This window comes from Sus scrofa, chromosome 7 (genome assembly GCF_054392235.1).
Source record: "Sus scrofa isolate SSC_HxYL_T2T_F1_AM1 chromosome 7, Sscrofa_HxYL_maternal_Yorkshire_Landrace_v2.0, whole genome shotgun sequence".
Taxonomy (NCBI): domain Eukaryota; kingdom Metazoa; phylum Chordata; class Mammalia; order Artiodactyla; family Suidae; genus Sus; species Sus scrofa.
In genome coordinates this window covers 82,662,342-82,679,062 of record NC_139389.1, presented here as the reverse complement: position 1 = coordinate 82,679,062, position 16,721 = coordinate 82,662,342, and the positions used below count along the sequence as shown (strand labels likewise).

At 40.1% G+C, this 16,721-nt stretch overlaps 1 protein-coding gene across 1 annotated transcript in view; it reads left to right on the top strand.

Moving 5' to 3' along the window:
• LOC110261585 (uncharacterized) overlaps positions 1-16,721 on the top strand; it is a 484,734-nt gene that overhangs the window by 137,057 nt on the left and 330,956 nt on the right. Inside the window, exon 3 of the mRNA XM_084966983.1 lies at positions 12,479-12,735. Coding sequence (XP_084823109.1) covers positions 12,545-12,735 — 191 coding nt within the window. The 5' untranslated portion in view covers positions 12,479-12,544. The remainder of the gene's footprint in view (positions 1-12,478; positions 12,736-16,721) is intronic.

Below are 16,721 nucleotides of genomic sequence, written 5' to 3'. Positions count from 1 at the left end.
CTCTTACTGAAGTTCAGCACATTTACAGCAATTTTGAAAGATACTCCAGAGTTCCTATCGTGGTGCAGTGGAAATGAATCTGACTAGGAACCATGAGGTTGTGGCTTCAGTCCCTGGCGTTGCTCAGTGGGTTAAGGATCCTGCATTGCCGTGAGCTGTGGTGTAGGTCGCAGATGTGGTTCGGATTCCTTGTTGCTATGGCTGTGGTGTAGAATGGCAGCTACAAGCTCTGATTCGACCTCTAGCCTGGGAACCATATGCCACAGATGTGATCCTAAAAAGCAAAAACAAAACTTTGTTTTGCTTACTTAGTTTTGCACATGCATCTCCTGGTCTGGACCCATTCTAAGAATGACTCATTGATAAGCAGGTCTCAAATGTATCATCGCACAAGCTCCTCAGACAAGAAGCTATTCCTCAAAGGGATGATCCAGGGTTCATGGTTCCTTGGGAATGAAGCCAGAGGATCTCACCCCGAGGTGAGAGCTGAGGTCTGCTTAAATTGGCCCACCTGAAAGAAAGCAAGGTACTCCAATGCCAGTTCTCATAGGCTTTAAGGTACTTTACTGTGGACTGAGTTTGCTGGTTGGCATTACCATCTTCCATTACTCAAGGCTAAGATAACCTTTCTCACTCTATCATCAGTTTGGATAGCAATCCATTTGATGCATGAGTGTTATAATTGCATCAATTTATAAACCACCTCTGTTCATATTTTCTATATATAGGGTTTCCATATGTTACATTGTTTATGCAAATGGACACATAAGTTTTTAGGTACATTTTCAAAAGAAAACATTTGTTGCTTACCTTTAGTGGACCATGCCCTATGCTGTATCACTTCATAGAAACAAATGATCCAGCCCTACTTAACATCTGATTGGTGTCTACATGGGAAGACAGGTGAATAGGTACAGTACAGGAGGGTAAGATGCTCATCAAGCTGTATGTAATGAGGGATGAGATGTTATTAGTGTCCAGGGGCAGAGGATGGGGCAGGAGTGTTGAAGGATTATCTGGAAATTAGTTCATGGAAGAAGACAAGACATGAACTGGGCTTCCTTTTAGACTATACAGTTTTGTCTCTTGCAGCAAACATCTACTGCAGTAAAATGACGTGACAAATCATGGATTTTTTTTTCTGGGACAAAAGATTGCCTTACTTGTGGGTCTTTTCTAAATCAACCCAGTGTTTCGGTGGAGGGTGAAAGGAGGACAAACCTGGAGGAAGGATGAAGCTCTTTGTAGAGCTGATCACACGACACAGCACCCCGGGTATGGCTTTGAGAGGCTGACTTTGATTGCTCTGGGTCAAAAGCTGTAAAAAGATAGACTCTAGTTATATGCTATCTCTCAAATACGTGACAAGGGTCAAACTAGAAAAAAGTAAGTTCCCAGGGAGAGAGGTAGGCAACATATCAGATCATTTCATGCAAGGTCATCAAGGATACAGAAAGTCCAGGGATGGTCCTGTTTGCTCATCTAAAACCCCAGAAGATAACAAGGTTCCTTTCTCTGCATTGGTAGTGATTTATTCTGATGTTCCCCAAGGTCTAGGTACAATAGTGAACATAAGCCTTGATACTGATATTTAAAACTTAAAATTCTCATTCTGCCGAGTTCAAGGATAGGGGAAAAAAATTCTCATTCTGCCAAGTTCAAGGATAGGGGAAAAATCAGAAGATAATTGAAAGATGACTTTCTTCTCGCTTGGAACAAAATGACTCCCTGGGGAGTGAGTGGAATGGTCACATGTTCTAAGGGAGCGACAGAGAAGTGAAATAGCTGGTACAGGAGCACACAGATGTTAATGAGAACACACAGGGCATTGAGAATTCTTCTTTGGAAAGATGAACACTTGAGACTATTGGAGAGTAACAGTAGCTCCCATTGTGGAGCACTTCTTGAGTACCAGGCATAATACTAGACCTACTGTATCATTTAATATTTACTTTAGGTTTATACTTGATGATGGGGAAACCAAGGCTCTGAGATACTCAACAACTTTCCATTGAGGAGCAGGGTTAGGAAATGAAAGTGACCTAATCACTATAACAGTGTTGAACATAAAACAAAGTAGAAAGCTAATGCTGATTGATCACTTACTGTTTGGGGGTCAAAAAGATTATTGGGAGGTAGATGTAAATATTTTCACTTAGGACCTTCTTTGAGTCTCAATTTCTCCCTTGTCAGTTGCTGCACAGCTATTAAATGGTATGGTTGGAGTTCAAACCCATGTCTTCTTATCCCAAAGTCCATGTAATTTGTTTACCGTCATGCAGTTAGGTGGAATTTGAGGACAACTGTATTTTGTCTTGATCATCTTCTTGATCCCTTTTCTTCCACCCTGAGACTCTGTACAAACCTAGAGCCTAATTTGAACTCTCTGCTGTTAGGTTGTTAAATAGTCTTTGTCAAATATAAGGTGATAATTAATGGTGAAAAATAAGTTAATGTGTTGATCAGAATAGACTTTCTGATTTTGATAGAAAAGGAGAGTCTTCCTGCTTAAGTATTAGAGAAGAGGTTGTAAAAGACTAACTGATTGATTCTCCAAGTTCCTGGTGTGTCTTGTTCTACTGGGCAGCCCCTTAAGAGGAAAGTGGGTAACTTTGAGTCTAACCAAGATAGAAATTTGCCTCTCATTCTTGAAAGCTGGCTACAATTGTATTCTTTTTGATTGTTGAAGGGTTTCTCAATCTTAACACTTTGACATTGACACTGGATAATTCTTTGCTGTGGGAGGCTGCCCTGCGCATTGTCTCATGTTGGGCAGCATCCTTGGCCTTTACCCACTAGATGCCAGTAGAACCCTCTCAGTTATGATCATGAAAATAGCTCTTTGAGGACAAAACTGCCCATGATTGAGAACGCATGATTTAAAGCGACTGAGCTTTTTCATAATGACCACTTTACCAAGTCTATTTCATTTAAACCATTGTCATGCAGATTGTTCGGTATGAAATGAGAAGATCTAAGCTGGAGAAATCTCCCTGTGCCCCTGTAATTAGCATGAGTCTATTTTCCTGCTTGGTAGAAACATTTAAAACGAAATTTCTCTTTGAAAGAGAGAAGCCAAGAAGCTGAAAATATAGACTGGTAGAAAAATAGTCCTTTAATGAAAATCCAGACTCTAGGAAATAATCCATAAATGATTCCTTTTGGGGTTATTCAGTTTCCCTGGATGATATGCACAAAATTGGTAGAGAATATTGTTGGCTGATTTTTTCATTTACTTTTCTTAGAGTCTCCATAGAAGTTCACTTTTCTTAGTGCCTGCTTTAGTATTCAGACTCTTATTCAGTGACCTCGGAAGAGCTCCAATTGTTCCCCACCACAGCTGGGACCAGACTGCTATGCAGTAGCCTCCTTTTAATTAATTGTCAGCTTCTGGATTCCTTCACCCTCCTTAGCCGAGTAGTGCGGTGATGGTTCAGAACTGTCTTTGGTCAGGTATCCTAGGCAATAATGCTGGGAGAAGCACAGACAGAAGACCAACTTGTAACAGTTCAGTAAGTAAACAAGTCCAGCAGCCCTCCTCAGAATTAGGACAGCAGTTTAAATATCAGGAATTCTCTTTTGTACTAGTGCCTCTTTCATACAGCTCTGGTTTTAAAAACGTTGACTATTTTGCCTATGTTCTAAAAGAACTATATGCTTATTGTGGGGAAAGTAGAAAATATGTTATGAAAAAATAATAGTTGCCCATAATCACATCATTAAGAGATGCTTGTGATAAAAATTTGAGATTGTTTTCTTCTAGGATTTTACTATGGCACTTTTACACTGATAGTTCCACACTATAAAATAAAATTAAGGATTCTGTTAGTTAATACTTTAAAACTTGAAATCATAAGCTTGTTTCCTTGACATTTACTATTCTTAAAACTTAGTTTTTAGAAAGCAGTATTAAATTAATCATCACAAAAATTCTTTGGCTATAGGTTAAAAAATTCAGCATGATTCCCTTTTTATGGAAGGGAAGTTAAAGCACAGAGGTAAAGTAATTTTCTTTACCTGGTACCCAATTTAATTATTGATGCTAAGGAAGGAATTTGAATCTAAGATATTTACGTGACTAGCTTTATTTCAGAAGGGTCCTCTGACAATGAGGTAGAGCAGTGGCAGGTTGGCACAAGGAGATGTTAGGAAATTGGTACCAAAACATGGGTGGGAAAAGTTGAAGACCTGAAAGGCAGATTGAATAGGGGACGGAAGGCAAATGGTGGATAGAAAGATGTCCAGGGGGTACAAGTACCTTAGCATTAGGTTAGTGATTATGTGGAAAGTGAGAGAAAGGGAGGAATCCAGGCTCTTCTTGGGTATTAATAGAGACATTATATTCCCCAAGAGAGAGAGTAGAATGTGGAACATTTGGGGATAAAGGTGATGGTCGGTTCTATCTTGGATGTAGTGAAATGGAGATTCCCATAGGACAAGCAGTTGTAAGTACCTTACAGGCTGGGGGAATACTGACTGGCCAGAAGCTGGGGAGGGATGGGAGGGGAGGAGCGGGGGAGTGTCTGGGCATGCCTGATAGACTAGGGGGGAGATCATCATCTAGGTGGTGATTGACATCATAGAAATGAAGAGACCACCTAGGGAAAGCCTCAGGGTGGGAGAGCCTCCAGTAGAGCCTTTCTCTGCCTCTCATTTGCTTCTTTTTTTTTTTTTTTTTTTTTTTTTGAGTTGATCTCTTGGTTAATCTGGTATCACTTGAGGCCTCAATTCTTCACTGAGATGGTTTTTTGCCACCTAACAGAACTGTTTTCTTCTAATCTTACAGGACCTTGCTGCAGCATTTGACAGTAATGCTGCCTTTCTGAAGCTCCCTCCTCTTCCACATAGGGCTGTTGCTCTCTCTCCCTGCTTTTGTGAAAGTGCCTTTGTTGTCCCATCCTATAGAAGTAGGTTAGCCACCTCAGACTAATCCCAGCAGATAAGCGGATTCCCAGCTTCCTCAGCTCCCTCCTCTCTTGACACTCTTCTGAGCATCTCTCTGTGTCGTCTTAATCTGGTTTCTCCTCTTCCCCAAATCCCAGCCGAACTGAGAAAAATAGTTGGCACCCGGGGGACTGTGGTACCCTTTCCAACTTACCTTGATGTATTTATTCAACATCTATTTTCATGGAGGGTAGAGTGAAACCACTTTTCTGTTAATATAAATGTAGTATGCTTCTATATTTATGATTCATTTGTTATTTAGCCTCTTCCCCCCACCCCTTTTTGAATTCCCTTAAAACAAAAGTGTACTTGTCTAAGGGCATTCATGAGCAAAGTAGAATTTAATAAAAATACTTGATAGGAGAGATAAAGGAGGATGTTTACTTCCTGACATACATAGCATTTCCAGAAATTCCCACTGGGTATCTATATCACTACTTGCAATTCATTCTCTTCTTGACTCTACAACCTTACATATTCTACTTTCCCTCTCTCTACCCCTGACAATTAGTAATTCTGATATACTTTTTTTTTTCTAAATCCTCTCCTGCCCTTTCTTTGTTGCTCTTTTTATTCAGAGCATTTTTTCTCTTGCTGGCTTCTATCTCCCAGCTTTTATGCCACCATCCACTACTTAATACTGAATTCAAGTTTAATGCCTTGAAAACCATTAAAAGAAGGATAAAAAATTTAATTGTTCTCGGAGGAAGAAAAGGATGCTCCTATCAAAGTCTATCCCCCTCTGTGAAGGTGGCAGGAGATTACATATAGCAAATATTTAACTGTTAATATTAAAATTCAAAATATGTCCAAATTTTAATGCATATGCATTACAGCCATTTACACTTCGCCAACTGAGTATGGAAATATGTCCCTTTTGTTTCCTAGATATATTTTAGCACTTAGAGTTCATTATCCAGTGCAACTGAACAGATGATCTGCTCTTTAATCTGGGTCTACTGCACCTTTCTCTCTTCCAATGGAGAGAGAAAGGGTAGCTGTTGCAGGGGTGGGAGGCATGGGATCGAGGGGCATTAAAAGGGATGCACACACTTGGCACACATTCACCTCCACACAGCTGGCAATGTGATCGCTTAGTTGAACATTATTTCATTAACAACCACACTGAATTAAGTATCATTCCCATCTTAGAGATGAGGAAAGCAAGGACTGGAATGGTTAACTACCATTCTGAGCAGAGGTGGCCAGGCCATGGCTTGACAGGGCATGCTCCTACCAGTGCACACAGTGCCCTCAGAACAGCCTGGAGCACCTGCTGGCACAGGGCCATATGCATTTTTTTTAAGCCTCAAAAAAGAAAATTGTTTCATTGCTATCTTTTTTGTTTGTTTTGTTTTCTTTTTTTGGCCACTCATGGCATATGAAGTTCCTTGGCCAGGGATCAGATCCAAGCCACAGTTATGACCTATGCTGCAGTAGTGCTGGATCTTTTAACACACTGTGCCAGGTGGGGATGGAACCTGTGACTGCCTCTGTAGAGATACCAACAACCTCAATGTGTACCATACTGAGAACTTTGTATCTTCTTGAGTAGCTTATTTTAGATTCTCTTTACTGGGTAGGAGAGCTGAACTTTCCATGTGTAGAGACTAAAGACTGGTCTGAAATACAGGCAGCCAAGTAGAGGAGAGAGTTTTAAGTATATTTTCACAGATGAGGAATCTGCTCTAGGTGAGCAGAGAGTGGTTTCCCAAACCTGTTCTTTTGGGAATTTGCAAAACTGTGCTTGTGCCATTTGTGACAAGCCTATATAACCCCTAAGCTTGTGATTTAACAGCTGGCATTTTTAATTGGCCTTGGGCTGTTTGGGAGAAGGGTGCATATACAGTTTGGTAGATAAGTCTCAGACACCACTCTTGGGAGACAGGGACACTGGCAGATGTTCACCACGTTCGGTCCCAGATGGTATAATCTTTGTCCTCAAGTGAACTTTGAAGACTGCCATATTATCCCAATAATTCTCAGAACTTCTCTATGTAAGAAGGTCAGTTTCTATTTCCATTCTATATTTTGTCTCTGAGCTGGACCCTCTTCACTACCTTGTGAATGTGAATGCTTTCTGATTACTAATGTTAGTATCCATGAAGCACGTTATGGGGCAAATCTTGGTCAATTCACAGAAATGTAGGAATAGAATACAAAATAGCAAGATGCTAATCATAAGGGCTCTTTTCCAGTTAAATAAGAATAACATCCCCAAATTAAGATGTATTAGGGCAGCGATGGTGAATAAATACTGAGTGCTTTCAGCTTTTCTTTTTTCCTCTTCTCTGGTACTGGGAAGTGGGAGTATGTTTCTGGTGGTTAGGCAATATTTCAGGAGTTGGGACTGATGCTCAAAGAAGCAAACTTTTTGGGATGATGCAACCAGAGGCACCTTATACAGCTCCTGGGCACTGACATCTCCTTACTCATGACGGTGAGCCTTGTCCTTTCCTTGCTCAAATAATGCAATAATGACTCCCTTTTCATTTCAATTCTTTTAATAATTTGAAAGCTACTCTGCTGGAGATGTAAAGAATGCAGAACGAATAGGACATTTTCCTTAATTTTTAGTTAGTTTTGTAATCCAGGGAAGTGATAATGCAGGTAACTTAAAGTCAGGGTAGACTGCAATAAGGAAAGGTCCATTAATATCATAGACATAGCCCATTTGGAGAATAAGGGAAAGAAATATCGATTCCCCCCCTGCAGAAAATCTGGGGCGGAGATGAAATCTGAGTTAGTCTTTGAAGTATGCATAAGACTTCGTGCTGCATAGAGGAGGGAGAGGGAACATTTAGGGCAGATGGAATTGGATGATCAAAAACAAGGGAGTGAGAATTGTACTGTCTGCAATTGTATAGTTGGAGATAAGTTTGGATAGAAATCTAGGATTGTTAAAAGTATTGCATAAACAAGATAATGCTAGACTACAATTTGAGATGGTTTTCAAAGTGGCATTTTCTTATTTTTGAGAATGTAAGTATTTAATAATTTCTACTCCAGTGTTTTCAATAGTTCTTCAGTAAGAGATTTTACATCCTAATACATACCTTTTTTTAAGGGTTCCCCCCACCCCACCCACTACCCTTCCTCCTAATTTATGCCCAGTCAGTTCCCACTTTTCAAAGTACATTGTATCTGGCTTCCCTCAATTGCATTCTTGCCCTCTCACCTATTCTCCATACAGTGTTGTAGAGCTCATTTAAAAATGTAAACAGAGTCTTCTACTCTTCTGCTTGAAATCCTTCAATGGGTTCCCAATACACTTTAATGAGAATTCCCATCATGGCTTAGTGGTAACAACCCTAACTAATGTCCATGAGGACTCAGGTTTGATCCCTGGCTTCACTCAGGGTTAAGGATCCAGCATTGCTGTGAAGTGTGGTGTAGGTTGCAGATGCAGCTTGGATCCCCTGTTGCTGTGGCTATGGATGGCAGGCAGCTGTAGCTCAGATTGGACCCCTAGCCTGGGAACTTCCCTATGCCAAGGACTTGGCCCTTAAAAGACAATAAATAAATAAATAAATAAATAAATAAATAAAATAAAAAACAAAAAAACTTTGGACATCTTGAAGACTTTTAGAAAGTAAGCTATTTGTGATATATAAGGACAAAGAGTCATGACACATGCATAAAAACAAAAAACCCCACAAATTTTCTTTGGACAGAGCATGGCAGAGCAAGCCTTTCTGTCAAGGGTTCAGGTATATTATATATAATAATAGCTCACTATTGCCAGGCTCTATGCCAAAGACATACATATACACATAACTGTGCCTTCTGTACATAATACTTAAAAAGGTTATCTCCATGTTATAGATGAGAAAACAGGCACAGAGAAAGTTTGAGTTTAAAAACTCAGCCCTGGAGTTCCCATCATTGCTCAGTGGTTAACGAACCCAATAGCATCCATGAGGTTGTGGGTTCGATCCCTGGCCTTGCTCAGTGGGTTAAGGATCTGGCATTGCTGTGAGCTGTGGTGTAGGTTGCAGACGTGGCTCAGATCCCCCATTGCTGTGGCTCTGGTCTAGGCCAGTGGCTACAGCTCCGATTGGACCCCTAGCATGGGAACCTCCACATGCCATGGACATGGCCCTAAAAGACAAAGACAAAAAGCAAAACAAAAACCTCAGCCCAGTAAACTTAAATCCTCATCTAATTTGGTCCCCAAATACTTGACCGCAGGTCAGTGGTGTCTGTAACACATTTTCTACTGGTCATTGCCACTTCTTCTTTTCTACTAGATTCAATTTCATTTTTATTTAAGTCTATCCACAGTGAAGATCACTGGTTGGTAACTTTAATATTTATCTAAAAATGTCTTTTATTTTGTCTATTTTTTTGAATGGGGGTTTAATAGAATATGGAGTTAGAGATTGCTGCTTTTTTCTTGGCACACTGTAATAATATTACTTTGGAGGCTAGAAGCTTCTATTGTTGTTGTCAAAAAATCTATTGTCATTCTAATTGCTGTCCCTGTTTCTCCTCTCTCGTTGTCTTTATTAATAAAATTTTATCAGTATATAAAATACTCCTAGTAAGTGCACAAATTGTAAGTGTGAAGCTTGGCCGATTATTATATAAATGTACATTCATGTAAATTCATTTAACTATCACTCAGATCAAAATTTAAGACATTTCTAGAATTCTTGCTGTGGCACAGTAGGTTGAGAATCAGACTGAAGCTGCTTGGGTCGCTGCAGAAGTGCAGATAAGATCCCTGGCCCAAGGCAGTGGGTTAAAGGATCTGGTGTTGCCTTCCCAAACCTGTGGCATAGGTAGCAGTTGCAGTTTGGATTCAATTCCTGGCCCAGAAACTTCCATGTGCCTCGGGTTCACTCCCTCCCCCCTCCAAAAAAAAAAAAAAGGGGGGGGGGAGAGATTCCAGCCCCCAATATGTTCCCATATGCCCCTTCTCAGTCTATAGTCAGTCTTTTACCCCCTGGTACCCAGTACTCTCCCTTTATCCTAAGCTCAGATCTGCACTTAGTTTTGGAAAAAAAATTGCCAGTATATCCAGCATTTCTGGATGTTTGTAGCTGGAAGTTTTTCCAACTTATCCTCCTTTATCTATGACCTTAAATGGAAGTCATAGGACAATGTTATTCCCCAATTACACCTAAAAGACAATCCCGCTCCTTAGACCTGGCCAACACTGCTCTCTGTGAACTGGCTCCAGAGAACCTTTTTGAATTTTACCTCCTACCACCCCCTCCCTCCCTCAAACCATTTCAGCCTCCTTTCCTTTGTGTTGAGCCTGGCAGGTCATCTCCAGACTCCAGGATCTTCCCCTGCTTGGAATTTTTTTCTCTTCTTTATATGGCTGGTTTATCCTTCAAGTCAAGGCTTCAATGTCAGCTCCTCAGAGCCTTCTTCAGAGTGGCCTCTGTTATTCTTTGTTTTTATCATAGCATTTAGCACAGTCCATAGATAATCTTTTTTTTTTTTTTTTTTTTTAATTGGATTAGTCTCTCTAACTCAAATAGCTCTCTGAAGTCAGGAACCTTCAATGACTTATTCATCACCACTGTATGCTTGGGAATTAGTGGAGTGGGCACTCAAGTAATGTTTGCTAAATAAATGAATGAAATAACCCTTGTAGCTATCAAATCTTTAACCTCAAAGAGGAGCATATATGTTACACATGCTCTATCAGTAGAGCACTTTAAAAGTCCTTTTTCACAGCGTGAGCCAGACTTCTCTGGTACTTAAAGCACTGCTCACTGGCAGAGTGAGGCAACCTCTGGAATCTGGGCTGGTTCTTGCAAGTCAATCATAGACTATTGATACATCAACAAGGAAACTTAATTGCATCTCAAGAGACCTCAGAAAGGCAATATTTGTGTGTCTCATAGAGCATCTAAAGCCCATTGATACTGGGTCCCAGTGCCCTTTCTCTTCTTGTTGTCTCATCCCCAATCTGTCCAGTTCTAAAACTAAGCTCCATTTCCCTTATCACTCTCTTCCTCATAAAATCAACCAGCCCATTCCATGCTATCAAGCTTTTAAACTATTGCTAGAGAGTCCAAAACTCCTACTCTAAGTCAGAAGGGATATTGGCCATTTGCTAAGCAACTGATTTATGAGAATAGGATATATAAATGTGCCAGACCCTTAGACAGATTATTATATATTTAAGCTTATATTTTCTTGCCTCAGGAAAACTGTTTAAAAGCAAAATTACAATTCCAACAGCATACTGAAGTGACTGCATTGAACGTAGATTTTTTTCACTGTTCCATCTCTCATTGTGGCAAAGCCATTTGTGAGAGCAAAGATAGAATGGAAGGCTTTTTAATAAATGTTCATCCAGTGAACAGATGAATAAATATTATGCTATTTTAATCCAGGCAAGATTCTTTCATTTTTCTTCCTGTTCTCTCATGGCTCTCTTGTGGAGTCAGTGATTGATTAATGGATCAATATTCTTAATATTTATTGCACTTTATCCTGTGTTTAGCACTAGGATAGGTCTATTATGAGTAGGGAGAGGGCAGTGGAGTTAGGAGGTAAAGAAAAAACTTTAAGACGTATTGGTACATAAAGATTAGGGGAAAATAGTACCCATTGGACAAATATTTAGTAAGTACCTATATATGTTAGTTGCTATTTTAGATACTGGTGATAAATCCTCATTTTTCATTTCCAGTGGAACTTTACATTCAACTGAAACTAGGCATTAGACAAAATACATCAGTAAACTAGAAGGTATATTATTGTGATAAGTATTATGGAGTAAAATAAAGGAGGGAGGAATTAGAGGATGCTCAAAGGGTCAAAGTCTACAGTTTAAATGGGGTGGTCCGGGAAATCCTGCAGTGAGAAGACCATAGTTGAGCAAAGACTTGAGGAAGTGTACAAGAGATATGGTTATCAGAAGAGTTTATGGTTTAAGGAAAAGTACAAGATTAGGCATATTATTTCTACTAGCTTCTAAACTCCAAATTCATTTCAAGATGAGCATGTGTCATTTTAACTAGTCTTGAGACCACCAAGACTCTAAAATCAGCCTGCTTAATTGCACATAAGTCTCCTCTGATGTGCCTTTTTTTCCCATCCTGTTCTCTCATCCAGCTGAGGTGAATGTGTGGCTGAGCAGATGAGAATGGTAATAAGCTTGAGTTCTATTGTGCCATTGGAATCTTTATCTAGGCAGTGTTAGATATGTCACAAGCGAGTCATGAACTAGATGAGGCAGGTGGCACCTGTTGCTCTTGGATTAGAGAGCATCTTATGCAGACATAGGGAGGGGCAGTCAGCCAGTGCAAGTGGGGGTGGGGGGAAACCAAATATCCAGAGAATTTCCACTGGGAATCTTCTTTCGTGGCAGAAAAGTGGAAAATTGAACACCTGTGTTTCCTCTTTTCTGAAGAGAATCCCCAGAGTTCTACAATCTCCTAAGTTACAGGCTTTGAGAAATAACTTCTTCAAAACATTTCCCTAAAGAAGAAATTTTTGTGCTGTTTGAGTGATTCAGGTGTGAGTTTCCAAATTTCAACTGAATTCTGCTCTTTTCTCCTCCGTACAGAAAAGGGCAGGCCTTCTTGGTGACGTCCCAGTTCTTGGCCTTGTGAGCCTCTTCCTGGGGTTTCTCATGATGTGGCAGCTGGCTTCCCTCAGACTGTGTGACACAAGACAGAGCATGACCAAGCTGGAAGCAGGGCGTCTTCTACAATCTGACGGTGGAGGTGATGTGCCATCACTCTCCTGTATTCTGTTGGTCAGCATGGGAAGGACTCTACAGCAGTGTGAACACCAGGAGGCTGTCTGGGAACCATCTTGGAGGTAGGCTGTTAATACTTTGAACAACTTTAACTTTTTTTAGCTGAAAAATTGGGAAAAGTCTTCCATGAATTTGTTGATGGTGTTTACCCCCTTTTTTTATCATAAATATTTAAAGATTGTATAATTTGACCATTCTCACAAGTTTTCTATCAAATAGATGTGCTGGAAGGAAATTTTACCATTTCTTTTTAGAGCTACTCAGGCTGTATATACTTACATTCTTTGTGGAAAGAGGGATACAGGATTCTGAATCCTGTGTCTTATTTTTAATATGAACCCTAACTCCAGACCTTGGCATTTATGCTAGTAAATTGTCTCAATAGTTAAAAGAATCTACTAATAGCTGTTGAGATTCAGGGCCATCTTTCCAAAGTAAATTTTCTATTATTCTTTGACTGTAGTAAATTTTCTTTTATGTCCAACCATTTCAGAGTTGAAGCTGGGAAGGGAAGTGTCCACATTCCTCCACAGTGCAAAAACTCAACTATTGATACTATATGCATTAGGTTGTATGAACATTCATCTACAGGTTTTGTGTACCATGTATGTTCTGTCTTGATCTGTCTCCCCAAACCCCAGTACTTCAACATGTGACTCTATTTGTACATCAGACTCTTAAAGAGGTGATGAAGTTAAAATGATGCCTTTAGCGTGGGCCCTATCCAATCTGACGAGTGTCCTTACAAGGGGCGATTAGAGTAGACAAAGAGACATGAGGGTGTGCATGCACAGATGGGACAACCATCTCGGGGGGTGGGGCGGGTAACCATCTGCAACCCAATGACAGAGGTCTCAGGGGAATCCAGCCCCACTGGCATGTTGGTCGTGGACTTCCAGAACTATGAGAATTTGTTTCTTTTATGCTTCCCAGTCTGTGGTATTTTGTTATAGCAGCCCTAGCAAAGGAATATAGGTATAAAGCTAAGAATAGAACTGCTTGGTCATATGGTAACTATTTTTTTTTTTTTTTGCCATCTCTTGGGCCGCTCTCACGGCATATGGAGGTTCCCAGGCTAGGGGTCGAATCGGAGCTGTAGCTGCCAGCCTGCACCACAGCTCATGGCAATGCTGGATCCTTAACCCACTGAGCAAGGCTAGGGATTGAACCTGCAACCTCATGGTTCCTAGTCGGATTCGTTAACCACTGAGCCACGACTGGAATTCCATGGTAACTCTAATTTTAACATTTTAAGGAACTTCCACACTGTTTCCAAAATGGCCCCACAATTTTACAATCCAACTTCTCTACCTACTTGTTATTGTCTGTTGTTTTGACTTTAGTCATCCTAGTGGGTGTGAAGTGGTACGTCATTGAGGTTTTGATTTGCATTTCCCTAATGACTCATAATGTTGAGCATTTTTTTTATGACACATCTTGTGTTTTAAAAACAAGATTCATAAGTATTTTTCATACTAAAATTTGAGAAAGGCTGTAGATGTACTATAATTTGAAGTGGTTACTCAGCCTAAACATTTGCTGGCGACCTTAGTTATCTACCTTAAACTGGCCTATGCCAGAGTATAATAATTTGATTAGGCCAACAGTCTTTACAAGGATATGTGACCTGAGATACCCTTATTTGCTGGTTTCCCAGCCTGTGAGGCTGCAGTATCCAACCACTGAGAGAAGTAAGTGGCAAAGTCAGCTTTGTCTCCAGAGCTAGTGGGTGGGAAAGAAAATCATCTTTGATATCCTGGGTGTGCCCCGTGGAACTGCTAGCGACCTGGGCTCTTGTTCTGCTGCCCCTCTTGTGGATTAGCTGGGGGGCAGCTCAGCCTCTGACAGAAGATGAGCATCTTCTGGTTTGGACTTGCTATCTTACCTCAAGTCCTGCTTTTGGCCTTACTCACTCTCTGAATTTGCTACTGTTTGATTCATTCCTGAGAAATGTGGGCGTTTTTAGATGAATACTCGCCAAGTATGACTGAGGGTTGACTTCATCTGGCTCTGAAACCTTTAGACAGTTGACAAGTGAAATTTGGTGACTTTTTTATTTTTATTTTTTGGTCTTTTAGGGCTGTGCCCATGGCATATGGAGGTTCCCAGCCTTAGGAGTTGAATTGGAGCCACAGCTGCTGGCCTACACCACAGCCACAGCAACAAAAGATCTGAGCTATGTCTGTGACCTACATCACAGCTCATGGCAATGACAGATCCTTAACCCACTGAGCAGAGCCAGGGGTTGAACCTGCATCCTCAAGGATACTGGTTGGATGCATTACTGCTGAGCCATAATGGGAACTCAAAATTTGGTGATCTTTTTGAGGATGTGTTGGGAATGAGTTTTTGTTTGTGGTTCTACAATAAAATTATAAGGGGGCAAGAACAACTCTTTAGAGTCAAGGATTGTATAAGGAAATGGGGTTAAATGTGTCACATCATTTCTTAGCATTGCTAGATTGGAATGTCACTTACCTGCACATTGGGACCTTGAAGTGCTGTGAGATCAGTTTTGCTTTCTCCCCATCAACTTTCTGGTCAGCAGGCTGCTGGTGTTAATAGCAGCAATCCTAACCCCTGAAGGTTCAACTGTTTGAAACTTCCAAGATAGGGTTTTAAAGAGACTGAAGGAATCCTGACAATTTCTACACATTTGTATCATCTTCATTGTTGTTGGTTCTCACTCCTGCTAGTTGAAATGAGGGTAGGTAGTAAAAGGAGGATGTTACATCTTTGCATTTCAAAAGTCAGCTCAACAAAGCTGGTGAAGTTCCATAATAGCACGGAAGGGAACTGTCGGTCACCTTTCAGCAAAACCTGTCCCCTTTTGATGATACATTTTGGTGATGACTTAAAATTTCATTATAAAGCCTGAAAATTAATTTTACAGCAATGAAAACAAAGTAGAACATAAAAGCCTGATACATGTTGGAATGGTTAGATTCCCATTTCCACCTTCCTTTCTGTTTGGGGGGAATTCTTCATTCTCCCTTGAATGAAGCTGCAAAGGTCCCTTAGGCCTTTTTTCCAACAGTCTGGCATGCAGGGTAAGCGAGGTTTTAAGACTCTACCACTGTCCTCCCTCCCCAGGAGCGACCACGTTAGATTTGATGAGCTTAAAGGACCTCCAAGCGTGGGGAATATTCAACAAACAGTTCAACACATGGACAACATATATATTCTACAAAGCTGGACAATAAAAACAATCTAATTCAATGTTTGTTTTAGTAGCAAAATATAAGCATTGTCATAAAATATATGAAGTAATATAGAAGTAACTTTATAGCTAATTTATGCATAAGGTCCTGATAATGTCTAAAAGTGGTAACATCAATTCAAATAATGGAATTGTCATAATGGTTTGGTTATATGGAAAAATTCTATTAACATTTTTTTTGGTCACCACTGATGATCTTGTATTAGATTTATGTTTAACAGTGATTAAGTGCCATGATGTGTTTCTAGCAGAATAGAATAATGGCTCAGATTGTCCCCCCGACCCCCGTGATCTTATAATCTTGCCTTATGCACATGAATTTTCTGCTTTATTTCTTTAGTATAAACTGCAGAATAGTTTGCATTATTATTGCTCATAAATTCTGCCCAGATGAGATTAGTTTTATAGATGTAGGATCAATAATACTTGAACACATTTGCAGCTGTGTACTGCCCAATATTGCTCATTAATGGCTTTAAAAGAATCAGTGCATTTTGCTAGAAGCAAAGATAATGAGCCATTGATTATCCTTGCATAGCACAATTTACGGCCTATTTTATTTTTAATGCAACGTTAAATTAATTTATAAAAGATCAGAAGCATTGCTTTATTTCCAAGCTCTGATTAAACACTTATTGAACTTTTCATAGAGAGCATTAATCAATTCTCATCTTTTCTGATCTCCCAGAGTGCTTTGGAAATAAAGATGAATAGCTTGTGATCACCTGCACTGCTTGTGAGCCAGCAAACCCAGAGAAAACATCCTTATGGGACCCAGCTCTATGAGATGGGATATGTCAGGAAGTGTCCTAGTCTGTGACATTTTTT